We start from the raw sequence: 27,164 nt of genomic DNA on the forward strand, positions 1-27,164 counted from the left end.
TTAGTAATTTCAGGGCCTTTTAGAACTGGAAAAACTGGAGACTTCCATTCTTTTTTCATGTTTCCAATAAAAGTCTAAAATTTTCAGAAACTTTAGTTCATATTGAACAATTTAAATTGGTTTCATCCTGACAGAGTATCTATGACCACGCAACCTTTTGGAGAAAACACCAAATTTAAACCAAGGGCCATGCCTGAATGCACGAGCTCAGGCCCGAGGGCTCTCCTGGCATTCCCTCAGCCCTCGAGTCGCTGGGACGTCACTCCAGCGCGCTCAACAGGTCACAAGGTGTGCTGTGAGGCGCAGTCTCAGTGCCATCCTGGCCCGTCCTCACGCCGCCCGGAGCCGGCCCCCGTCCCTCAGCCCGCGTTCCCGTTTTGAGGGCGGTCTCCCAGTCCCGGAGGTGAAAGCAGCAAGGCCTTCCGGGCTCTCCTCCAGCTCACACAAAACCCAAAACCAATGTCAGAGCCGGCGGCCTACGGCCACAGTCCCTGCCGCGACTCGGCGGCCACGACTTCTCCCCAAACCGGGACGTGGGTATCGGGCAATGGGGCCTGGCTCCGCGCGTCCGAGCCAAGGCCTACGGGCACATGCTGTCTTCGGAGCCCGAGAAGGCGGAGGAGTCTTCCCGGTCCCACGCTAACCACAGCCACTTCCCTGAGACCCGTCCCCTGGCACCCCTCCTCGCTCGGTGTTGGGAGAAACCTCCGGGGCCAGGAAGCCCAAATTGCCCCCGGCCGCGCGGAGCCGGGAAGAAGCAAGAGGCGCCGGAGCGCGCCCGGGAGCTGAGCCTACGAGCGGGAAAGGCCTCGCGCGGGGCACGACGGGACAGGCCGCGGCGCGCGGAAGAAGAGGCCCAGCCCACTCCGCTCCGCGCTCGGTCTGGGCGGCCCTCCGACTCTGATTGGACGCCCGAGCCCAGCGCGCTGATTGGCCGCGTGGGCGAGGCGGAGGAGAGCCGTGCGCAGCGGCGTGTGTGGGGCCGTGTGCAGACCCGCGTGTGGCGCAGGCAAGGACCCTGAAAATAAACAGCCGCTACCTTGTGAGCGGTCTTCCTCGGGCCTGCGACAGAGTCTCCGCCGCTGCGGGTCTGCTCAGACGCCGAAGGTGAGGACCCGGAGTAGGGGCCGGGGTGGAGGCTGAGGGAGCCGCGGCGCGGGACCTGGCCCGGGGCGGACGGAGAGGGTAGGGAGCGGTGAGGCGGCGATGGCGGCCGCACTTTGGCCTGCTTTGCTGCTGCGTCAGGCGGGAAACTCGGCTGCCACTGCCGCCTCGGGCCCGGGTTTCCGGCCCCCAGCAGTCGGGAGACCCCTCTGCCCTTCCTTTCATCGTGGGAAGCTGGGCCGCCGCGCGTCCGGGCCTCTCCCGGGGCCAAGGCCGCACCCCAGGCCGCAGCCTGACAGCAAATGAGGCCCGGGCCCGTGCGCCCTTGGGACTGAGGCCCTGAGACTTGAGGGTCGCGGAGTGCTGGACGGAGGGTCGATTTGGCGGGAACTTACTGGAAGGAGGCCGGGTGGTGGGGAAAGGCCCCTGGTGTGGATGCAGTGGGGGATGGGGTTGGGTCCTTCTACGGGCCATGTGCTGGGGTAGTGGGCCTGGCGGGCCATGTGCCAAGGGTTCTGGTGGGTTTAGAAAACGGTCCTTGAAGAAGCACTTGTGTTTAGGATGGTGGGACACACTGCTGCAAGGCCTGAGAGTCTTTGGAATTCATACTTTCATACTTGATAGCTTCCCGTTTCTTGAATTTTTATCGTCATTCAAGTGCTAAATTATTTGGCTCACACTGTAATTCGGAAAGAGGCAGATAGAGCCAGCTTTCCGTGAATCGACGCTATCTGAGTTGGAGGGGCCTTCTAAAAACTCAATTATCAGAAGAAAACATGAATTTGTCAAACTTCCAAAATCATAGCAGCAGCAGTAGCCTTTGCATCATTTCTGGGGTTAATTAAACGAATGCAATTTAATCTAAAAACGAGACAGGAAAGTCGATTCGCCAGCCTCCATCTAGATTTCCCAAACGTGAAAACCTATTTTAGAACGGTATAATAGCCCATATTTGGATTTGGGTGTTGATTTTATTATGGGTAAGGATTATGCTTGTTGCCACATGTTAGCCGCATGGCGTCAGCCACAGGGCACTTCCCAAGGAAGTGACTACCTCTGGTCTTGGGGGGGGGTCTTAGAAAAGGAAAACATTGCTTAGTAATCACCTGTGATTTCAGATAGTGTGTTTCACGCTTTGTTCTGAAGGGTCCGTAGAAAGGGTAAATAAAGAAGCCAAGACCAGTTTTTTGTTTGTTTTAAGGTAAAGGGAGACTCATTTATAGCCTCATCTTGCCCCCGAATTACAAGTTTTTAAAAATAAGTTTTCCTCTTTTATTGTTTGACCCAATTTTGGAGAGAAAACAGAACCAATTAACTTGTGCGTGAATGCCTTAACCTTAAGTTAATTAAATTAGCAACTTTGTTACGCTTGTTCAAGCACGCTTAAGTAAGGTTTTGAGACTTTTAAAAAGATGTGAGTGCCAAAGTTCCTACCTCTTAGGCGTTTTCTCCCCCCCCCAAGCAGTTATTTTCAAATGCTTCAAAAAAATTGCTCTCATCATGGCTTAAACACCTACAAAGTGCCACGTACTTAGGTACATACTGTTTTTAGCTTGTTGAGCCTGATTCTTGTCTACAGGGAGCTCTCTGTACTGAAATCTAAAAGGAATAATTTATTAGATTCCCAAGGGCTGTATTGAATACTTAATTTTTTTCCAAATTGGAACTCTTGGTGACAGTTTTTCTAAAAAAGCTAGCAGTATACATTTGTGTACTTATCTATATGCGTCACATTGGAAAACTTGGGTAAGTTTTTCTTAGCAACCAGAGGTCCACGTTCGTTTTCATATTAATAACAAGAGAGGTAATGTATTTCAAACAAATGTGCAGTCTGTAAAATAATTTTGAGTCAAATCAGTGGAAGACCAAAGGGTATTTATGACACTGGCATTTGAACATCTGGAACAGGCAGTCATATCTTTCTTTAAGGCATTATGAATGGGTTTTGTAATATGGTTTTTTGACTGGATCCTTTTTACCTTTCTTTTAAAATTTAATATGTGGTATGTACATGGGAAGGTACCCAATTGGTGCTCAAAAGCAATGGAACTGCAGTTTGACTTATTGGAATGGTTGGTCTGTTGGCTACATACTTAACCACAAGAGGGATTTTGGTTTTTTTCGCTGTAGGAGTGAGAGGGTTTTTTAAAAAAAGATTTTGGCTTCTTTCCTCTTCCTAGCCTCCTGACAGTAAGTGGAGAGCCAGAAGACTGATGCCAAGGCATCCTGGCTGGCTGTGTGGAGAACCCTCTTTCCATACTGTCTCACTTAACAGAACTCCTGTTCTGGCAGTGGCAAATGTTGCTGCAGTAAGGGCATGCTATTGAGGGATTCCAGTGAAGTATGCACCATTTTGATGTTGCAAAAAACTGGTGGGATAATAAAATGAAAGCTTGTGACGGACCCACTTTATAAGTAGATGGATTCTGTTAGGAGGAGAGGGTAGTACCGTGATCACCTGGAGTGGCTTATAATTAGAAATGAGGGTATTAACTAGTGACGTCAGGTGGCCAGTCTGGGTCTGTGGTGACACTCCTAAGTTCTGCCTCAAAGAAGGTTAAGAAAATCTATCTTGGCTTAAAATTCGGGAAAGCTATGAGATGGTATACTGTGAATAAATTCTTTTATGGCTGTGGTTTTTTAGAAAGTTATCAATTGTAATTTTATTTTTATTAAAGAGAATTATAGAACAAACGCTTTTTGCATTCAAATTAACGTGTGCTTTATATAATTATTTGCTATCTAGTGACAGTACCCTGTGTAAATTTTTGAAGTAAGCGGTGAATTGGTATACTCTTCTGATAATAGCATTTTCACGCACTTTATCACTTAACCCTAACAAAAGCCTCTCTACAGAGGACTTAGAGCCAGACTGTTGAAATTTTCACTCTGGAACTTTCTAGCTTTATGGCTTTGAGTAAGTCACTTGGTCTCAGATCTTCAGTTTCCATATCAGTAAAATGGAAACAAGAATACATAACTTGCAAGGTTGTAAGGAGTATAGATCATACGTTGTTTAACCCTTGGCTCATAGTAGATATTTAGTTGTTAATTAAAACCCTTTAGGGGTCAGGGGAGGCAGAAATGGATGTAAGTAACCAATGTCATGCAGTAAATGCAGGAACCGGGATAAGAATCCAGAATTGCTCCCAGTATTGTACTCTCTTTTTCACTGTTCTGGCCACAATGCAGGTAATGCACAATGTAACTTGCTTCCTTCCGGTCTATCTATAGTTTATTTTTATTACAACAGTCTGAAGTGTTTCAGTACTGTTGGAACACTAAACCCACTTATTAGAGCTTAACAGTGAGTGCATTGGGAGGGGGGTAAAAGCTCCACAGTGGTCTAAAGGCAAGTAGGTCAACAACGCAGAAGAGTCAGGAATAACCCTCAGCTTGGGGAAAATAGCTAGGGATACAGCAAATGTGATTATATACAGCTGTGTTAGGAAAAAACCATATAGAACAATAAAGCTAGATTCCCATCATACTTTGTCATCCCCCACCCCCAACTTGCTGTTGCTGTTTATTTTAAATGTAATATTTATAGAGTTATGGTCTTTTATTCATTGGCACTCTTATTGTTAGTTTTGACCATGTACTGTTTAGATTTAAGTAGTTTACTGGCTTTATTCTTGGTATCAAAAATGTGATACAATTACTGACATTATTGAAGACAAATTAATATAGCCATTTGAGTTTTGGTACCAATTCCAGGATTTGAGTGGTAAAGCCTACATGAGTGCAAAATTTGTTAATAGGCCTCTTAGCTTAGCATACATGGCCCTTCACAGTGAACCTTCCGTCTTTTTAAGACTGCCGTACTCCTGCTGCCTGGCATGCCTTGTGCTGCTACTGCATCTTTGAATGTGGTTTGTGTCATGAAAATTCAATACCGAAAAATTGAAATGGAAACAGATACCTGATCTCTGTTGAAAATGTGAAGTAATTTGAAATTCACCCATTTTTCTTTTCTTACCCCTTCTCCACTCCATTTATGAAACAGACTTTATGAGCTAGGCAACTTGAGTATAAGCAGACTTAGCCCCACTCTAAGCCTGCTCTCTAGACAGGGGAATGCTTTCTAACCTACCTGTAAGCAATCTAACTTAATTAGGGGAAGAGTAGAAAGGAAAGAATAACTATGTAAGCAAAAGAGATAAACCCTTAGAGCTTTTTAAATTGAGCATCAGGCACCTGGTAACAATTCTCATCACAGACCAGTTTTATTGTCTTCCTTTTCCAGATAAGGACAGGAGAGGGGTCAAGTGGTTGGTTAAGTGGTTAACCCAACCTTAGCTATGGTCCCCAAGTCTTTTTACTGTGTGAGGATGCGTAAGTGTAGATGCAGCAGTGATTTTTAGCAGCAAAAGGAAGAAAATATATGCTCTCCTACTGCCTGGCAACAGCGAGAACACAGTATTTTGTCTTTTATCTTGAATTAGTATAAAGTTTTGTAGCATTCCATAAAATATTACAGAGATCTAGTTGATTGTGAATTCTTGGAGTAGTAGGAAGAGCCTGGTTGCCAAGTTAGAGTCCTGTCTTGGTTGCTGACTTTTAGTGTGACTTTCCCAGTTACATGTGGGAATTTTATTAGATAATCTGAAATAAATACTAATTTAGAGTGATTGTAGTCAATCCTTAATGAGTACATAATTGAAAATACATTGTTGCTTTAAATTAATTGGTGTAGTAACTCTTGTGATAGCAAGAATGTTTTGTTGTCAGTACTTGATTAGATTGAATTGGATCTATACAAAAAACGCAATTCAGTTCATTCAGCAAATGACTCTTAGCACTCCCTCTGCCAAAAAAGGGGCAGTTAAAATACTGAGTTACATAACTGCTGCTAAATGCTTAATTATATGGGGTGTTGTGATGATTCAAAGGTGAATAACTTGGTCTCTGCCCTCAAGGAATATGCTAAAAGGCACTATGGTAGTGCCGTCAGACATATTAACAAAGTGCCCTGGGTCTATTATTTAACAGGAAGGAGAGTTCCAGGCTGGGAGATGTGGTCAGATTCTTTTATAGAGTTGGCATTTGAGTTGGCTCTTGAAGGTTGAAAGAGGTTGTGACAGGTGGAGAGGGTGGAGGCAGGACAGTACAGCAAAATTCCAGCCAAGAGCAGTCATAGGCAGTGAGAATCACAGAGCCATAGTTCTCAGCTCTGCCTTACCTAACTGCCTTTAGTTTTCCTAAGGAATAACATGAAATCCTCTAAAGAGAATACATTTGTATATGAATATTAGAATGGGGCCCTGCCTCCTAGGATAAGTAGCATGCCTCTAAAACATAGTGGAAATCAGTTGGTTTAATGTTACTAAAGAGCAAATCTATCACAAGGGACTCTGAAAATGTAGACTTGGCCAAAGAGGGAGAAGGCAGATTGCATACGCATTACCTAAGCCCACTGTGAAGACATCTTTAAAAACACGTGACCTATTAATGATGAGTCTTTCGGATGTTAATAAAATTAATGTTTCTTTTCCCTTTAAGATTGTGGGGTTTTTTTTTTTAACAGTAATTTACTCTAGTAAATAAAATTATGTGAGACTAAAATTTGTTGATGGCAAAACAAACATCTAAAACTAGTTACAGTGTATAAACTTCTGCTTTTGCCACTGAACTGTGCATATCTGTTTTACAGATTGGTTTAATTGCAGTCTAAATGGAGAGAGACTGCTTTCCTAAATAATTTGCAGTTCATATGGAAATGATTGCATTTTAACCAACTTTCAGTTAGGAATTAGGGTTGGACAAAGTAGAGCTTAATGTTTAATCTTAAAGTGTTATTTTAGCTAATCGTTGTCTTTCCAGGAATACTTTTCCTGTCATTTCTTTTTCCTCTATTCACTTTGGATCTGGGTCCCATGAATAAAAGTAAGACAAAATGGGGAAAGAAATAGTTCATGAAAAATCTACACATAGGTTAATCAGTTCTTGAGTAGCTAAATTGTTTGAACTAGTATTTCTATGCTGAAAGTAAACCTAAAATTTTAAATGCTGACTTCATTCTGCTGATAAACATTTGATGATTGATTATAACATATTTCCTTTGCACTTTACTATTATGAAATAAACAAGGTCCTTTAAGGCAGCAGTCCAGAGGGGAGATTGCCCAGAACTATTATTTCTTTAGCTTTAGAAATACATATTGAATATTGGATTGTCATATTTTCTAAAAGATAAGTATCTTGTTTAAATATTAAATTATAAAATTTTAGGATTTGTCAGATTGCCTGGATTACCTTGTAAAAGCAAGTGCTCTTTTCTGCGCAAAGAACTCATCGAGAGCCATAGTGAGATATGCTCAAATTGGTCTGACTGTAAACTAGAGGAAGATGCAGATTGTATTTGTTTATCCTGTTTTCTCTGGTGGAAACCAGCATTTCGTGTGATTGAGAATGCTAACACCAGTGTAAGAAAGCAAATGTAATCTCACATTTTACAGAAATGCATTTTTAATCCTCAATGGCTGATTTCTTCTGACTAGAAATGTGCATTATACTTCTGAAACCACTACAAGTGTCACAGGCTTCTCCCCCCCCCCCCCCCCTTTTTTTTTTTTTGGAATGTTTATATGGCAAGTGGCAAGGCAAGAGTTGGTAGAAAGATTCTTCTGAAAATTTATCCTGAATCTGATTGCAGAGAGTTGGAATAAGTAAGTATTGAGTTCTTTTTAGTCACTAGATTTCTCTTCAGCTTAAAGATGAACCAGTTACTGAGAGGAGGGAGGGAGGCCGTGCCATTTGAGTTTAGGTGCTGTGGTTGGTTTTCTAGTTCCACTAGCCAGTCTTACTCAATTGGAACAATATGTTTTGCCTAGGTCATGGTTCTTATGCTTGGCTTTGAGAAGGTATTTTTAAAACTTTGTGTACCATTGCTTAACAACTGGAATTCAGGGTAAAAATCTTTAGATATGGAAGTGTGGAAATTTAAAAGTTACCTTGTTTTTAGTAGCTGGTTTTTTTAAAGGCCACTTTACTAGGAGTTTGTCCTGCAACATTCCATTCCATTCTATTCCATTCCATTCTCTTCTATTCTAGGAAGAGCCCCTGTTTATTTTTAGATTGTTACATAAGTATAAAAGCCATTTGCTTTAGTGGGAACTTTGCTTTTATTTTGACACAATTTCCAATAAAGGAGTCTATTATGAAATTCCAAGTGGCCTTGTTTTAAATGTAAAATTACAGAAAAATTGGAAAAGAGGAAAATAAAAGTAAATAAATGGTCCCAGTGCTTTAGATGCCATTAGCACTTGGGTAGTGTACCTCTTTGTCGCTTTTCTATTATTTTTAACACAGTGTATCTTCTGGAGACTGGTCAGAAAGCAAGTGCTACAGTATAACTAGGCACACTGTGTTAGATGCCAAGGTAACAGAGAAATTATTTTTCTTCACTTACCCTTCACTCTCAGAAACTATACTACAGCTTCATGGGTCTGGGTTATTCCAATTTTATGACTAGTAAATGATTTCCAGTTGTCCAAAATAAAGTTTACTGGCTTATGACCATGAAAGTGTGTTCATTAAGTTGGACTTGAAATGAGGTATTACTAATTATTTCTGATGGATGTTCTGTAAATCCCATCACCCCATCAATAACTGAATTAATGTCTGTATTTTAAAGATCAAAAATTGTATGAAAATATGTTTTACAACGTTTTTCACTTTTAATATATTTCATAATAGGCATTATAATGCCTAAGTATATAGTTGTGATTATTTTTCTCACCAGTATATAGACTGGCTCCCCCCTGCCCCCCGAATAACTATGTCCAGAAATACACTGTAAGGGGAGGAGAATAAAGGCTAAAAGTAATTTTAAGTGGTTTAACGTTTTCATTTTTAATATTTTGAAGATCTGACTGCAGCCATGAGCAGCAATGAGTGCTTCAAGTGTGGACGATCTGGCCACTGGGCCCGGGAATGCCCTACTGGCGGAGGCCGTGGTCGTGGAATGAGAAGCCGTGGCAGAGGTGGTTTTACCTCGGATAGAGGTATTTTTGTCGAATAAAAAATTTTGAAGTACTTCAGTATTCGTTAGTATCAAGACTGGTCTAATTAGCAAAATTCTTTTGTTTCTGCCCAAAATAGGTTTCCAGTTTGTTTCCTCATCTCTTCCAGACATCTGTTATCGCTGTGGTGAGTCTGGTCATCTTGCCAAGGATTGTGATCTTCAGGAGGATGGTAAGTGTTTAACACTTCCTTTTCATACCCATCTAGAACTTGGAGAGGTGAGCATGTGCTACTGCACATAGCATTGGAAAAGATTTTCTGTCTTTGAGGTTTTGTATGGTTTAAAAACAGCAACGTTTTGTAAAGGTTTTATAGTCTTGGTCTGCTTCTTTTCCTTATTGTTGAAGCCTGCTATAACTGCGGTAGAGGTGGCCACATTGCCAAGGACTGCAAGGAGCCGAAGAGAGAGCGAGAGCAATGCTGCTACAACTGTGGCAAACCAGGCCATCTGGCTCGTGACTGTGACCACGCGGATGAGCAGAAGTGCTATTCTTGTGGAGAATTTGGGCACATTCAAAAAGACTGCACCAAAGTGAAATGCTATAGGTAAGTTGTTAGAATGTTGCTGGCGGAAAGCTCATTGCAGAGATTCTTTGAGATGAATTAACTATACAAACGGAAGGACCTTGTAAATCAGTACATTCAGTGACATTTGGCTGTGACCAGGTGAGACACATTTTAGGCATACATAGCTAGCAAGCAGCCTGTCTATACATTAGTTAGTATTCTGCCGTGATAGCTTATGGCAGCTGGACAGCCTATATAACTTTAGAATTTTTATTGTTTTAAAAATAAAAATGTAATGTTACAATACTTTGGAGTTTTCTGAGACTTTGTAGACAACTGTATAATTCATATACAGAAATCTTTTGTCGTGTAACCAGAAATCTTTGCCTATCTGTGAATGTGACATAGAATAAAATGAATATATTCAAAGTGTGAAATTTAGGTTTTGGTGTATACATACCTGTGAAATCTTAAGAATTAATTTGTATGAGGATATGACATCTTTGCTAGTGTTTCGGTTTGGTGTTTCTCTCTTACGGCGAGTATTTTAATTTTATGGTTTAGGCTGCACAATAGCTAGTTGAATTAGTTAGCTAATTCTTCCTTCCTGCTGTTATTTTAGGGGTTAATAAGACTTAATGTCTTGAAAACAAGAATGTATTGCTTCACTTGTCATTACTTTTTGTTCTGCACTGACTAGTGCTTTAGTACAGTTTTACATATTCTGAGCACCATTGTGAAAACTATTAATTTTTCTTTTTAGGTGTGGTGAAACCGGTCATGTAGCCATCAACTGCAGCAAGACAAGTGAAGTCAACTGTTACCGCTGTGGCGAGTCAGGGCACCTTGCACGGGAATGCACGATTGAGGCTACAGCTTAATTATTTTCCTTTGTCGCCCCTCCTTTTTCTGATTGATGGTTGTATTATTTTCTCTGAATCCTCTTCACTGGCCAAAGGTTGGCAGATAGAGGCTACTCCCAGGCCAGTGAGCTTTACTTGCCGTGTAAAAGGAGGAAAGGGGTGGAAAAATATCGACTTTCTGCATTTAACTACAAAAAAAAAAGTTTATGTTTAGTTTGGTAGAGGTGTTATGTATAATGCTTTGTTAAAGAACCCCCTTTCCGTGCCACTGGTGAATAGGGATTGATGAATGGGAAGAGTTGAGTCAGACCAGTAAGCCCGTTCTGGGTTTCTTGAATATGTTCCCATGTAGGAGGTAAAACCAATTCTGGAAGTGTCTTTGAGCTTCCATAAATAACTTTAATTTTAGCTTAATGATGGCCTTGGATTGTCTGACCTCAGTAGCTATTAAATAACATCAAGTAACATCTGTATCAGGCCCTACATAGAACATACAGTTGAGTGGGAGTAAACAAAATAAAAAGACAAATGTGCGTGTTAATGGCTATGTGAGAAAAATCGGGATAAAAGCCTAAACAGGAACAACTTCATCACAGCGTTGATGCTGGATATACAGATGGTGATGGCAAAGGTTTAGAACACATTTTTTCAAAGACTAAATCTAAAACCCAGAGTAAACATCTATGCTCAGAGTTAGCATAATTTGGAGCTATTCAGGAATTGCAGAGAAATGCATTTTCACAGAAATCAAGATGTTATTTTTGTATACTATATCACTTAGACAACTGTGTTTCATTTGCTGTAATCAGTTTTTAAAAGTCAGATGGAAAAAGCAACTGAAGTCCTAGAAAATAGAAATGTAATTTTAAACTATCCAATAAAGCTGGAGGAGGAAGGGGAGTTTGACTAAAGTTCTTTTTGTTTGTTTCAAATTTTCATTAATGTATATAGTGCAAAATGCCATATTAAAGAGGGGAATGTGGAGGACTGAAAGCCGACGGTTTGGACTTGTCTCTTTGTACTGACTCAGTCATGTCCTCAGTAATGAAAAACAGCTGTTATAAGGAAGCATAGGCTTTAGATATTTTGGTGTCAGTTGTTTTGCAGTGATAGAGAAATTTAATTTTCTTTCTAATCCATTATAATGGTGCCCTCCTGTGTTCATTCTGCACAGTTTTAATACTATTGCTATGTTTTAACATTTCCTGGGCTTCACAAGGATCTGAAATGTTGGATTCCTTGTTTTTTCTCCTAGCATCAGGTCTGAAGTTGAGAAAGAAGTTAGAAATCATTTAGTTGAATAAACTCACTTTATAGATGAGTTACTAGAAGCTTAACCCAGAGCCTAGAACCTTAAACATCCTTCCTACCCTGTGCCCTCTGTACTTTTTTGTCTCCCCACTGGACTAAATACAGTTAGTGACATGTGCTTTCCTGACTTAGTGTCCCCCGAGTGCACTGTGATTTTTCACCTTGGATATATTGTGGATTTTTCATCGTAAATGTAGTCTGGTCAATTTGTTACGGTACATCACTGCAGTGTTAAAATGGTGGTGTCTCAGCTGTGCTGTGTCAGTTCCAGTTTTGTCCAAAGCAGGCAAGAAAGTGAAGTCATGACATAGGTTCATTTCCTTATGAATATAAGCTTACATACTTTCTTTTTTCATTTGAAATTTTTACTGAGCAAATGGTATGCCTCAGTGTTAATTAAAGGCATCACTGCTGAATTAATTAAGTTCGGGGTTGTAGGGGTGGTGCACATGGGATGTTCCCCCCCAAGGTTTCCAGCCTCAAGTACTAAAACAAAATATAGCAAATGAGATATTTAGAACTACTTTACTTCACAGTCTTTTTTTGCTGAGGAAGATTCACCCTGAGCTAACATCTGTTGCCAATCTTGCCCTTTTTGCTTGAGGGATATTTGCCCTGAGCTAATGTCAGTGCCAGTCTTCCTCTATTTTGTATTTGGGTCGCTGGCCCAGCATGGCTGCTGCTGAGTGGTGTAGGTCCACGTGCGGGAACTAAACCCTGGCCGCTGAAGTTGGGCGTGCCAAACTTAACCACTATGCCATGGGGCCGGCCCCTTCACACACACAGCCATTTTTTGTGCTGCGTTTGTAGTACCTAGCACCCTTTGCTGGGAGACTGTTTGAGTACATAATTAGGGACTTATTCACAGCAGACCACAAAATGTTCTTTGATAAGATAGTGTTTATTTTGTTGTCCTTGATGACTCTGAGCAAGTGCAACATGAAAGTGTGTTTTTTACAGGGAAATCAAACTACTGCCAATGAGCAGTTCATGTAAGAATTAATGCCTTGTATGACCTGTTTTTAAGGCAACTTTTTAAAAAGTTTTCAGATAGTAAAGTTCCATTGATAGGTGATTGGTTTTAGAAGTGAGGTTTGCTTGGGGCTTAGCAGCTTTCACTTTTGGGTAAGAAGCCTGATTCTTAACTTGAAGTGAATTCTTCCTCCAGGACATAGGGCCTAGGAAGAGACCAGTCCCTTGTGTTTCTCCAGTATATGCTGAGATTCCCATCCAGCAAGATAGATAAAAGGTCAAAGGTTTCTCCTGTTAGTAACGTGGCTTGAGGGGATGAAGGAAAGATAAGTGGAGGTACTACAATGAATTTTGCATCGTCTAATGGATAAAACTTCATCTTGCTTTTGCATCTCTGTTGAGTTTTACTTCCTTTTTGCCTACTTTCTAGAATAGCTTTCTCAACGTCTTGAAGCTTCTTCATCAATGACTTAAATGAGTGGTTCACATGCAGCTCTTACCTACAAACATATTTTGAAGAATTTCATCAAGAACAGTTAAAAAGAATAAACCAGTACAGTGAACACTTAGGTATACTCCTAGATTTTGATAGCAAACATTTGTTGCTGAGCCATTTGAAAGTAAGTTGTAGATGTGACACTTCACCCCTGAATGTTTTGGCATGCATCTCATAAGAATTAGGATGTTCTCTCTCATGATCACAATACCCTTATCATACTTAGGAAACTTAAGGGGCCTGCTTGGTGGCACAGCAGTTGTGTTTGCGTGCACTGCTTCGGCAGCTCAGGCCTCGCCGCTTCGGATCCCTGGCAAGGACCTACCACTGCTTACCAAGCCATGCTATGGCAGGCGTCCCACATATAATGTAGGGGAAGATGGGCAGAAATGTTAGCTCAGGGCCAATCTTCCTCAGCAAAAAGAGGAGGATTGGCAGTGGATGTTATAATCTTCCTCAGGGAGGAAAAATATTTAATGTTTCCCTAGTACCATCTGATACGTAACAATATTCAGATAGCCCCACTTGTATCAAAAAAGTCTAAGCCAGTTTTTCCAAACCAGGATCCAGTTGGCGTTTATAAATTGGTATTTGGTTAATAAGTTTCTTTAGTCTCTTAATCTAATGGTTCCCTACTTTTTTCCCTCATAACCTTGATTTTTTAGACCAGAGCAGTTTTCTTGACTGTCTTATATTTACTGATTTTTTTTCCTTCATGGTGTCATTTAGCTTGTTTATATCCCCTGTATTTCCTGGCCTAGAGGCCTGATTATTAGGTTCATCTTGAACTTGTTTTGGCAAGAATGTTTTAAAAGCGTGTAATGTGGGGCCGGCCCTGTGGCCGAGCGGTTAAGTTTGCGTGCTCCACTTCAGCAGCCCGGGATTCGCTGGTTCAGATCTTGGGCGTGGACCTACACATCACTCATCAGGCTGTCCTATGGCGGCATCCCACATAGAAGAACTAGGAGGACTTACATGTAGGGTATACAACTATGTATTGGGGCTTTGGGGAGGAGAAAAAAAGGAAGATTGGCAACGGATGTTAGGTCAGGGCCAAACTTCCTCACCAAAAAGAAAAGTGTAAAGTTGCGTTACATCACTTTTACTGTTGATACAGGACTTGATCATTTAAGGCAGTCATTTTTTTCATTGTAGTGATAACCATTTCCTTGAAAACCTAGTCATCTCTTGGTCCTCAGTATCCTTTTATATACCCCTTATGCACATGTTGCTTTGAGTTTATAAAATTCTTACACAATTGATGGGAATGTAGAATTTTGCTGAACCCCACTGGTTCAGGAAAATCAAGTTATACTGAGAGTGATATAGTGCACTTCATGGTTTTGAGGTTCTTTATAAATATTGAAGAAAAATATGTGGCTAAAAAAGCTACGTAAGGAAAAGTTGGTTTTCTTAATAGAAATGGTCACATGTTGAGGTTGTGGGGAAAAAATTTCCAAAGTGAACGTTTATGGTATATAGTGCCTTGAAAGATTTTGTCTGAGAAGATTATAGCTATTGCAATGGAGTTATTTTGATTTTTTTATATGCTAAATTATTCATGGGACATGCTCTTAGCATGTGGCAATTCTAGGGTCAGGAGGTCAGACACTCGGTTTTCTAATCATGGCAGAGTATGAGACATTTTCTCCGGGAAAGGAAGTTGTCCACCTAATTGGAGGTGGAAAGCTTATTTAATACCATATTCCGATTGAGAATTCCATGTAATTTAGATGTGCATAGCAAAGAAAGCTACACTGTTAAGGTTTTTTAGCTATGACCTACCATGGAGTCTGCATTTTTTGCTTATTTAGCAAAGCAGTCTTTTTTTTTTTTTTTAAAGATTTTATTTTTTCCTTTTTCTCCCCAAAGCCCCCCAGTACATAGTTGTGTATTCTTCGTTGTGAGTTCCTCTAGTTGTGGCATGTGGGACGCTGCCTCAGCGTGGTCTGATGAGCAGTGCCATGTCCGCACCCAGGATTCGAACCGACAAAACACTGGGCCGCCTGCAGCGGAGTGCGCGAACTTAACCACTCGGCCACGGGGCCAGCCCTAGCAAAGCAGTCTTTTAAAATGATCATTTGGTCTGTGCATTTTTGCTTTGGCACTTTAAAAAGAACTAAGAAGTTCCTCCTTTTCCCTACAATAGGTAGGTCAATAATTCCCCTCCTCCCCACAGACCCAATAGGCTGTATTGCAATGAAAGGTCACAGTGATGGAATTAACTTAGTGACGCATTGTTTACATGTGGGTACCTGTGCACATTGTGTTGTGTTTTCAGGAGTCCAGTGCAGCATTGCACTGCAATGTGCAAAAAACTGCATATTTGCCTTAGATCAGTAGCATAGGGTTTTGGGATGGTTGGGTCTTTTCCAGAAAACATTTAGACTATGCTGTCTGGTACAAGTGCATTTATAACTTTGTCTACTTAAAATGCCAGAAGTAAAGCCTTGAGATTTGGGGGATGTCAAAGAAGTTTTTAGAGCTACTTTTACCATCTGTCTCTTCCTACTCCCTGTTTTGGATGTGTTTGTGTTAGTGTATATAATATTCATATTTGTTGTGATAGTCGAAACCTCCATGATTTAAAAACTGGTAAAAATCGTAAATTCTATAGGAGATTTTGAGCACATTATTTTTGCAACAGACTATGATATGTAATAATGAGCATTAGGCATTCCATTTGCTGTAACTAACGTAAGTGTTGGGCTACTGTTGTGACCCTTAGATGCTTGCTATGTAAAGCATATAACTGCATAAATCCTAACAGTCTCAATGGAATAGGAGTTAGTAACATCTTTGGTAGAATTAGAGATGCAGACCTTTGCATTGAATTTGTCAGAGTGGGTCCTGAGCATCAGTATTTTATAAGCCTCCAGGTGATTCTAGTGGCCACTGGATTGAAAACTATTGGGATAAGTAAGGTTTCCGCCTGACTGGTGCAGCTGGAATTTGAGAACAGCTCAGTCCAGTGTTTATCCTTTTAATTATAGTGGTTTAAGTTTAATTATCCTTTTTTGCTTTCCTTAGAAGTGAAAGCATTCATTAAACATAACTGCTTCACATCTAACCTTTTTCAACCCCACTACAAACCTTGACAAGGAACTTTAACTGCTACTTTTAATCTTTCAGTAAATGTTTTGATAGCAAGCTGTAGTATTGAACCTGTCTCCTAAGATAGCTGATATGTATCTGATGGCAAGGATGGTGGTAGTGGTTTCTTAAAAATAACAAACTTGGTCATTTTTGCACCTCCATTTCTACTCTTTCACTTGTGAAGCATACTTCCTAAGTAGGCCTGAGGAGACCAAGGCAGTTTCGTTGAGTAGTGTCGGTGCATTTTAGTCCTGATATTTTCCAGTCTTTTTTCTCCCTGCTATTGTGGTTCTCAGTTTTCAGCACTGGATTGAAGATACTTTGCAGTATGACCCACAAAGCAGGGCCTAAAACCTCACTACTCTTGTCTCCCCAGCAGAACATTGCCAAGTGACCAAGCTTAGGCAGAAATAATTTGGTAGCCTAGAAAGAGGTAGTTAATTCAGTGACTTAGTAAGAATTTTTCCAGTTTATTGAGTTGAATTTCTTTCATAAGCATGGCTATCTGCTCTTTTGATCATCCCATCTCATGGCCTTGCCTTCACAGAGTAACCAATCTCTTTCCTTAGGTTCAGTTTAAATATTCTTACTTGCATTCAGCTTGCCCCCTTGTGCCCCCAGTAATGATAGTCACGGGAGCAAGGTGTTACCACAGTGGGGCTTCCACTTGAAGCGGATGTGTGTGTGGTGGGACGGGGGAGCGGTTCCCCAAAGGAGAATGAGGAACTCCAGTCATTCCACCTACTACATTTATACTTCCTGGATCAGGCCACAAAGTTTCATGCTTTAGACACATGAACTCAGGATGTTTCTTGGTACTTGATACTTGGCTGATACATGTAGCATTTTATGAGGTAGCCCTATATGATCATTGGAGCTGATAGGAGCCTTCTAATCAGGAATTGATTAGACCTGGATGAATGGTTCAAGGTCAGATTTCTGGCTCATTTAGGCATAAACCTGCTTAAAGGGATGGGCTTTTCATTCAGTGCTTCCAGTGGTGTTTTTAATTTGGAAAAGTCAGAAACACATATTTGTGCAAATGATATGGTCTGGCTGGCACAGATGAGGTGACATTTGTCTCTACACTGTGACCATTTTCTTGTCCACTAATGTTTTGGGTGATAGTTTCCACACAGTGATCCTGAACAGGTAATGGCAGAGGTCAGAGCTTGAGTCACAGACCCTTTTTTTGAAAAATTCAGAGGCAAGATTTTTGTTCTGATTTTTAAATAGTACACCTGAGAGCAAAAGTAAGAACTTGGTGTCTACTTTGAAAGCTTTGCTGGTTCTCTGTTGTAGGAGGAAAAGGGTCTGTTCACTCTAGTGATTTTCCTGCCAGTTTTCGGGATTAGATCACAGTTACTCTAGCTGCCAAGTTTACATCAACTTTTTCTTCACTAGCTAGGTTTCTGAATGAAGTCAACTAAAAACTGCCTTGGAATTGGAATATTACTAAGATGATAAGTGGTCATGTATGGAAGAAACATGATTTTCCATTTGATTTCAGTTTAACTTTTAAAAACATTTTTTCACTATGGAAAATCTTGGGGGGCCAGCCCCGTGGCCGAGTGGTTAAGTGTGCACGCTCTACTTTGGCGGCCCAGGACTTCACTGGTTGGGATCCTGCGCGCGGACATGGCACTGCTCATCAAGCCACGCTTAGGCGGCATCCCACATGCTACAACCAGAAGGACCTACAAGTAAAAATACACAACTTTGTACTGGGGGGCTTTGGGAGAAAAAAGAAATAAAATCTTTTAAAAAAATTAAAAAATCTTGGAGTAGAGGCAATAATAGTACAAATTGTGTTGCATCTATTACTCAACTTCAGCAACCATCAACTTCCTGCTCTCCCCTACCCTTTTTTGTTAGACTATTTTAAAGCAAATCTCAACCATCGTATAATTTCACTCATGAATGTTTGTAAAACAACCAGACTGTTAACATTTGACCAGCTTAATAATTCTTTTGTAGCATGAAAAACTCAGTCTTCTGTTTAGTTTTCTTCAGTGGATGCAAGAATATTTTTCTAATTCGTTTGTTTGGATCAGGATCCAAATACTCTGTATACATTGCATTTGGTAGTGTCTCTTATGTCTCAAATCTGTAACAGTTCCCTGTCTATATTGGAAAAAAAATTGAAGAATTCCCATTGACCTTTATTTGGCTGATTGTATCCTAGTAGTATTGTTTCGCATGGTTTTATCCCCCAGAGGTTCTGTAAAGTGGTATTTAGATCTAGAAACTTGATTATGTTTTGGTCTTTTTCTTTTCTTAGGCAAGATACATGATAGGGGGTGCTCTGTACTTCCTGTTAGATCTTATCAGGAGGTACGTGATGTCAGGTTGCCTTACTTTTGGTGATACTAAGCTTGACCAGTAGGTTCTGGTGATGTCAGTCTTTTCCATCCATTATAAATTCCCTCATCAGCCTTGCACCAAATGGTTTTGGTAGCCATGGATGATAAATATCTAGATCTGTGCTAATACTTCAGTCATGAAGAACAATTAGTGAGAGGACCCTAAAACCTTAAAAAGGCAAGCCGAGGGCAGAGGACCCCGGGAATTAACATGTGTGACTTCTGAAACCTGGCCAGGTAAGCTTGGACTTTCTCCTCTGGGGTCTCGGTATTGCTGTACTGGGGCTTCCAAAACCCTTCTGATTTTAGCAGCAGAGGCTTGCTCATTCTTGAGGCTGTGTAGCATCATGCAAACAATATGGGCTGTGGTGTTGGAATCTCAGCTCCAAGTCAGTTGTGGGTTTAGATTTGAAACTGAGCAAGTGGCTCTCAGCTCCAGTTTTCTCATCTGTAAAGTGAAAAAAAAAAAAAAGACTTGATCTTGCAGGATCACTATGATGGATTTTTTTTTTTAAAGATTGGCCCTGAACTAACATCTGTTGCCAATCTTCCACTTTTTTCTTCTTTTCCCCAAAGCCCCTCAGTACATAGTTGTATATTCTAGTTGTAGGTCCTTCTGGTTCTGCTATGTGCGATGCTACCTCAGCGTGGCCTGATGAGCGGTGCTAGGTCTGCACCCAGAATCCGAACTGGCAAAGCCCTGGGCCGCTGAAGCGGAGTGCATGAACTTAACCAGTTGGTCACGTGGCCGGCCCCAGTACCTGTTGTTTTAATTCAAGCTCTTCCTACATTGCCACCAGATTCTTTGCATGCCACCTGAGAGGAAGGAATGCCTCTCAGTACGTTGGGTAAGTCTGAAATGGGCCTGGTTGAACCTGTTCAGGGCCGCCTTTAATGTATGGCCACTAACTCCCGAGCCTTTGGAAGGCAGCAGATGGTAATAGGAGTGAAGCTGGTCAGCTGGGAAATGGAAGAGGTGGTGGTGTAGGGAACTGGAAAAGAGCCCATAGCCCTCCGCGGAGAACGACAGCTGCTTGGCTCTGCTGAACTGAGGAGAGATTCTCTGACGCTTTGGTGCATGGAGGGAGCTGTCTACTATTTCAAACTTTGTTTAACGCATACTTTGTTAAACTTGAGCAGCATTTTGGAAATGAGTTTTTCCTGGGCATTTAGATCTTGTTTCCAAATTTGTTTGCAGTTTAAACTTTGGTTAGAAGTTTAATTTGGCTTTGAAAACTTGAAACAGAAACACTACAAATATAATGGTTTAAAGTTTTATTAATAACTTTAAATTTTTCTTAGACCTTTGTGATGTTCCAATCTACTTCTTCCTAAGGATTTTAATAATTCTCCAATGTTCTATTTTTATAGTTTTCTTGGGTGTTAATATTCTCATTAGACCCAAGAGAAAAAATGCCGTCTCAAATCAGGATGGGACTTTCTGGTACTTTTGGCTGGTTAACCCTAGGTTAAAACACAAGCCCAAAGGCAATTAAAACCTGAGATGCTAGAAGTAAGGTTGACTCCTCTTTCTTTCTTTTTTTTTTTTTTTTTATAATTTTTTGTTTTAAAATTTTATTTTTCCTTTTTCTCCCCAAAGACCCCTGGCACATAGTTGTATATTTTTAGTTGTGGCATGTGGGATGCCGCCTCAGAGGGCTTGATGAGCGGTGCCATGTCCGCACCCAGGATCCAAACCGGCGAAACCCTGGGCTGCCAAAGCGGAGCATGCAAACTTAACCACTTGGCCATGGGGCCGGCCCCGCGACTCCTCTTTCATAACAATTTCTCTTGGTATGATGGGTCTCTTAGCCCCTATCTTTGAAACATTTTAAATGTTTGGATTATTTTTTCCAGAAATGAAGTGTTTTTACAATATTTATATTAGGCCACAGGTGTTGATCAAGCCTTTTTTATCTTAGTATAGTTTATAAATTTTCTGGATTGTTTAGCTGATTTGGGCATTTTTATTTACTTCTTCACAGGTGAAACTGGTACACATCTATATAATTAGAAGTGTCCTTAACAGAAGAACTTCATATTTATATCTTTACAACTTTTTTTGTGTGTGTGTGTGAGGAAGATTGGCCCTGAGCTAACATCTGTTGCCAGTCTTCCTGTTTTTGCTTGAGGAAGATTGTTGCTGAGCTAACATCTGTGCCAATCTTCCTCTATTTTGTATGTGGGACACTGCCACAGTGTGGCTTGATAAGCGGTGTGCAGGTCCACGCCTGGGATCTAAACCTGGAAGCCCCAGGCAGCCGGAGTGGAGTGGATGAACTTAACCACTGCGCTACTGGGCCAGCCCTAAACTATCTTTTGTACACTTTTAAGTTTTCTTAGCAAAATTATGATGGCCTTTTACAAATTTTTATTAATGTTTATATTGTCACATCCTTATTTTCTGCTAAGAACAGAATGTTCCAAGATCCATTCTGATTTTTTTCTTGACCTAAGACGGAATTGACCACTATATTAGTTTCCTATTGATGCTATAACTCAATCACATCCACAAGTGCTTGTGCTATGTAAGGTAACATTCCCAGCTTTTGGGGATTAGGACATGGACATCTTTGGGAGGGTATTCACCTTTCCACCTCAGTCTGGCGTCTGACCCCTTAAGATTCACACCTGTCTTGCATGCAAAACATGTTCACCTCATCTCAGCAGCACCAAAAGTGTCAACCCATTACAGCTCATCAAAGTAAAATCTTATCAGCTTCAAAGTCCCAAATCTCATTATCTAAATTGCCTAAATCAAATATCGGTGGGATCTGGGTATGATCCATCCTGGGGCAAAATTCCTCCTCATCTGTGGTTTTATAACTTGTTTTTAAGTTATCTGCTCCCCACATTAAATAGTAGGATAGGCATAGAACACCAGTAACAGACATTGCCCTTCAAAATGGGAGAAAAGGGAAGGAAAAAGGGAGTCACTGGTCTCAACCAATTTAAAAATCAGCTGGGCAAACAATATTAGTTTTTAAGGACTGAATATCCTCTGGGCTTGAGCTGCCTCCCTAGGAGTCATCCATTCTTTTTTATGAAGGGTAGCACTTGTTTATAGCTGAGTAGGTGTGGGGTTTTTTTTTTTTGGTGAGGAAGACTGGCCCTGAGCTGACATCTGTTGCCAATCTTCCTCTTTTTGCTTGAGGAAGATTGTCACTGAGCTAATATCTGTGCCAATCTTCCTCTATTTTGTATGTGGGATGCCACCACAGCATGGCTTGATGAATGGTGTGGAGGTCTGTGCCTGGGGTCTGAACCTGCCAACCCTAGGCCGCCAAAGCAGAACATGTGAACTTAACCACTACACTGCCAGGCTGGCCCTACAGCTGAGTAGTTTTATCAGCCTGTTTCTTACCTCTAGGATTTTAGGAGTTCAACAGCCTTCTTTGATTTTCTCCTCTCTCTGTCCCTTGCAGTCCAAGCTAGCAGTGTTTCTACTGGTGTAAAATTCTCAATCTTGTGAGTCTCCTGTGCATGCCATGGGAATTCACTCCATTAGACAAGAGGCTCCTCTGCAGATCCTTCCTGGATAACCCCATCTCCATTCCTAACTTCTGCTGAGATGATTGAGGTGATCCATGAGTCATACACCTAATCTCTTCAAAAAGCCCTCTGTGTGGATGAATATTCTGAACTTTTGGTCCTTCTGAGACACCAGAAAAAGGCTGTCCAACCACACCCTTGGCTTTTTCTCCAGAGCACACTTCCCTTAACAGTGAATCTCCTAATTTTAGCATCTTTTGCATTGTGGATAGGCTGAGAATTTCTCAAATCAAGGTTTTTTTTTTTTCTTTTGAGGAAGATTAGCCCTGAGCTAACCGCTGCCAATCCTCCTCTTTTCGCTGAGGAAGACTGGCCCTGAGCTAACATCCGTGCCCATCTTCCTCTACTTTATATGTGGGATGCCTGCCACAGCATGGCTTGCCAAGCAGTGCCATGTCCACACCCGGGATCTGAACTGGCGAACCCCAGGCCACCAAAGCAGAACGTGCACACTTAACTGCTGCACCACCGGGCCATCCCTTTGATGTTACTTTTGAACAGTTCTTTCCTAGATTTATCTCTATGCTCTTTCATTTTACTATAAGCTTCAAAAAGAAACCAGAAATTTCCCTCAGCTAAATATCCAAGTTGGTCATATACGAGTTCTGCTTTTGGCGTAACTGTCAGATACAATTCAGCTAAGTTTCTACCACTGTCTGAGGATTCTCCTTTTTTCCAATTTCCAATAACATCCCTCAGTTCTTTCTGAGCCCTCACCAGCAGTGCTTTTAGTGTTCATATTTATTAATAACCTGTTTATGATTACATACTGTCTAAGACTATAGATTTCCTCCATTGTGCTCTTCTGAGTCCTCACCGGCAGAGTTAACATCCGTGTTTCTACTGACAATTGCACAAAGCATTCTGGGTGTTTTTCTGTCATCCTCATATTTCTAGCCTCTGCCCATTGCCCAAATCCAAAACCACTTTTATGTTTTTAGGTATTTCTTACAGCAGCACTCCACTCATAGATAGCAAAATCTGTATTAGTTTCACGTTGCTGCTGTAACACATTATCACAAACTTTGTGGCTTAAAACAGCACAGATTTATAATTCTGAAGGTCAGAAGTTCAAAATGGGTCTTATAGGACTAAAAGTGTCAGCCGGGCTGATTTCCTTCTGGAAGCTCTGGGGAGAATCCTTTCCTTGCTTTTTCTAGCTTGGAGAGGCTGTCTGGATTCCTTGGCTCATGGCCACATTGCTTCCAGTCACACCTCTGACTCTGACCCTGGGCTGCTTATAAGGATCTTTGTGATGACATTGGGGCCGTCAGGTAATCCAAGATAATCTTTCCCATCCTAAGATCCTTAACTTAGTCACACCTGTAAAGTCTGTTTTGCCATGTGAGGTAATATATTCACAGGTGTCAGGGATTGGGATGTGGACGTCTTTGGGGGGCCAGTTTTCTGCCTACCATACCTGCTCTCCAATGAACCCTTGTTCATTTAGTGAACAATAATTGAGGCCCTTAGATGGGTGCTAGGGGACACATATATGAATGTTGCTAGGCAAGAGTACTGCCTCTTGCTTGTTGGGCCAGACAGAGTTGGAAAAGGTCTTTTTGAATATCAGGAGGTTTTTTCTACCCAGTTAAATGTATTACATTATTCTACTTTGCTTATAACATGGACTGATCTAACACTAGGATTTTTCACCTGTGTTAATAGTTACCGTGCAGGAGTATGGGTTTACTGTTGCCCCAAATCAGGATTTTTATGTGAGATTTTCCAGTTTTTATAACATGATGTAAGTCAAAGCAGCCCCGTAGGCCAAATTCAGACTGCTGGCCAGAAGTGTACAACTGCTGTCTTATGGACTAGTGATGTGATCTAATGCGAGGTCACAACTGTGGATGGACTGAGAGATAAGACATGGGTGACTGACACTGGCATGTGAACACATGAGTCTCAAAACTACAAAAATGCTGTTCAAACTTACAGGGTGGCTAGGAAACACAATATAAGTTGGGGCTGTTGGCACAGAAAGAAGGCCGGGCAGCACTATTGTCTCTGCTCCTTTACTCATTCAGCCATCAAACCTTCCATGCCAGGCGTGGGTGTGGGGATGGAGATAAAAAACAAGATAGGATTCCAGTAGGGTGAGGCCTGTAAATTTTAAATCTGGTGATTTTAAAACCGAATAGGGCTTTTACAAAGTCCTGCAAGCCCCTGAGCCTGGCCCAGCTGACTGTCCATGGGGGTTAGGTAAGGTCACATAATAGATCTGACTGTAGAGCATAGGGTTGTTTCTGAAATAATTATTGAGAACTTCACATAGATCTATTTTGAGCATTTTATATGTAGTGTCTCCTTTAGAACAACAGCTCTGTAAGGCAAATGTCCCAATTTCATGGATGAGGAAAAATGAGAAGAGAAAGATACATCCTATAAGCCAATTTCACAGCAGAGTAAAACTTAAACAGAGAGGTTGAGTAAGTCATCTAGGGCCACAGAGCTAATAAGTGGCAGAACCAGGTTATGAATCCAGGCTGTCTAAACTCTCAAATGATGAGTAGGTATAAAGAGGCAGGTTTGTTAGGTGGTAGGATGGAGGAAGGGTGCTGCGGGCAAAAAGAACAGTATAGACAAAGCAGGATCAGTGTGAGCAGAGAAGGGACATGTAGTAGACTGTGGCAAGATAAATGGTATAATCTGGATTCTCTTAGTTTCAAGTATCAGTAAGTTTGACTTTTACAGGTTTCAACACTAAGAGGAATTTATTGGTTCATATAACTTAAGATTAAGTACTGGGCTCGAGGTAAGGCCTCATTGGGCAACTCAATGTCACCAAATACTGAGAATCATTTCCCCTTGGAGTCCAAAAGTGGCTCACATCAGCTTCTGGTATTCCATCTGTTCTGACATCCAATAGGATGTATTCCGTCCAGCATTGCAAACAAGTCCTGAGACTCACTCTGTGCCAGCTTGGGTTTAAGCGCACCAATCAGCACGCTCAGGGAGATGGGATGGATCGATTAGGTTAACCTAGCTCTCCCAGCCCACTCTGAAAGCTGGGCTTGCAGTTCCTTCCCCAGAACCGTAAGGTTCCCAAGTGGAATTCAGGTGTGTGTGTGGGGGGGGGGGGGGCGCGGAGGAGGGGAATGGATGCTGGAAGGACAATCAACATAGGTAATGCCTCTTGAATCCTTTTATGTATTATATCTGCATCCTAGAGTCAGGGATTTAGTGGATAAAGGTATAGAAGTGTGAGAAAGTCTCGTTTGAGTGAGGAATGACCCTCCTATATTAAGATTAGATTAAGTTGTAATAAAAGACCCTCAACTGCAGCAGCTTAAACAAGATTTCTCATTTTACAGAGGTAGCTGTTTCAGAGCTGGGAGGAGATCTGGCATCCTCACAATACTTCCATTTCTGAGTTCCCAGTGCTCGTTCTCAGAGTCACCTCTAAGCAGAGAAGGGAAAAAGGCTCAGGGGAAAGCAAGTCTTTAACAGCACCACCTAAGTGGCACACATTCCTTTTATTCAATTCTCATTAGCCATTATTTAATCACAAACCCACACCTATCTACCAGAGAGGTGGGAAGATGGAGTCTAGTGGAATGGTCATATGCCAACCTAAAACTTGTAACGAGAACACTTGTCCTTGTCATGGTTCAGACACGAGAAACTGGCATCTATTCTTCTAAGTACTTGTCTGTCCTGTCTGATCCTGAACCACATGTCAGCTGCTTCTGTCGCTGGCTTGTGCCTCCTGGCTGCAGCTAGAGTGCCCACCATTGGTTAGGTTCTCTGGTGGAGGAAGCCACCACGGCAGACGCCATGCTTGAGAAGGGAGAGCTGCTGTACCTGGCTGAATTTGCTACCGGCCCTCACCTCAATTCCACACCATAGCTCACTCCTTTGCTGACACCCCATGGGAGAAGCCAGCCACCAGAACCATTCCTATCAGTGGCCTCTACCCGGTCTTCCTGGTCCTTGTCTAAGGATCTTCTGACCAGCAATGTGCCCATGACACACTGACCACATCTCTCTGGGCAATGACTCACATACCACCTTTCTAATCATCCTTCTCCAAATAAGTGCCCTTTTTTCTCCGGGACCCTAAATTTCTTATTTTAAAAGAGGATGGAGGGGCCAGCCCTGTGGTCCAGTGGTTAAGTTTGCACGCTCTGCTTCTGCGGCCCAGGGTTTCGCTGGTTGGGATCCTGGGCGCCGACATGCCACCGCTCATCAGGCCACGCTGAGGTGGCATCCCACACGCCAAAACTAGAAGGACTCACAACAAAAATAAACAACTGTATCCTGGGGGGCTTTGGGGAGAAAAAGGAAAAATAAAATCTTTTTTTAAGAAAAGAGGGTGGAGGGGCTGGCCCCGTGGCCGAGTGGTTAAGTTCGCGCGCTCCGCTGCAGGCGGCCCAGTGTTTCGTTGGTTCGAATCCTGGCGCGGACATGGCACTGCTCGTCAGACCACGCTGAGGCAGCGTCCCACATGCCACAACTAGAGGAACCCACAACGAAGAATACACAACTATGTACTGGGGGGCTTTGGGGAGAAAAAGGAAAAAATAAAATCTTTAAAAAAAAAAAAAAAAGAAAAGAAAAGAGGGTGGAGGCAGCCCTGATGGCCTAGGGGTTATTAACGTTCGCTGCGCTGCGTGGAACCACACTACCCATCTGTCAGTGGCAATGCTCTGCAGAGGCTGACACACAAGAAGCAGAAGAACTTACAACTATACACAACTATGTACTGGGACCTTGTCAGGGGGAACGGAAGAAGAAAAAAGGAGGAAGACTGGCAAGAGATGTTAGCTTAGGGCGAATCTTCCCCTTAAAAAAACCCCAAAAACCTGATGATTGTGCAGCCCTCTCTTAAATAGATAAGTAAATAAAAAAGAGGGTGACCTCAAGTACTGGT

The 27,164-nt window shown here is 41.9% G+C and overlaps 1 protein-coding gene across 6 annotated transcripts; it reads left to right on the forward strand.

Moving 5' to 3' along the window:
• Positions 1–949: 949 nt before the first annotated feature.
• Positions 950–11,398, forward strand: CNBP (CCHC-type zinc finger nucleic acid binding protein). Of its 6 annotated transcripts, none has more exons than XM_046648080.1 (6): positions 965–1,107; positions 7,699–7,771; positions 8,972–9,088; positions 9,207–9,299; positions 9,473–9,674; positions 10,399–11,398. In XM_046648080.1, exons 3-6 carry the CDS (start codon positions 8,986–8,988, stop codon positions 10,514–10,516), a joined length of 516 nt encoding a protein of 171 aa, XP_046504036.1. In that variant the 5' UTR covers positions 965–1,107; positions 7,699–7,771; positions 8,972–8,985; the 3' UTR covers positions 10,517–11,398. The 6 variants fall into 6 exon arrangements, with proteins under 6 accessions (XP_046503772.1, XP_046503883.1, XP_046503956.1 ...); XM_046647902.1 differs by having other exon boundaries at positions 967–1,107; positions 8,972–9,109; XM_046647816.1 differs by lacking the exon at positions 7,699–7,771 and having other exon boundaries at positions 950–1,107; positions 8,972–9,109.
• Positions 11,399–27,164: the final 15,766 nt, after the last annotated feature.

The sequence above is a fragment of the Equus quagga genome, chromosome 1 (assembly GCF_021613505.1).
Source record: "Equus quagga isolate Etosha38 chromosome 1, UCLA_HA_Equagga_1.0, whole genome shotgun sequence".
In the NCBI taxonomy this organism is placed as follows: domain Eukaryota; kingdom Metazoa; phylum Chordata; class Mammalia; order Perissodactyla; family Equidae; genus Equus; species Equus quagga.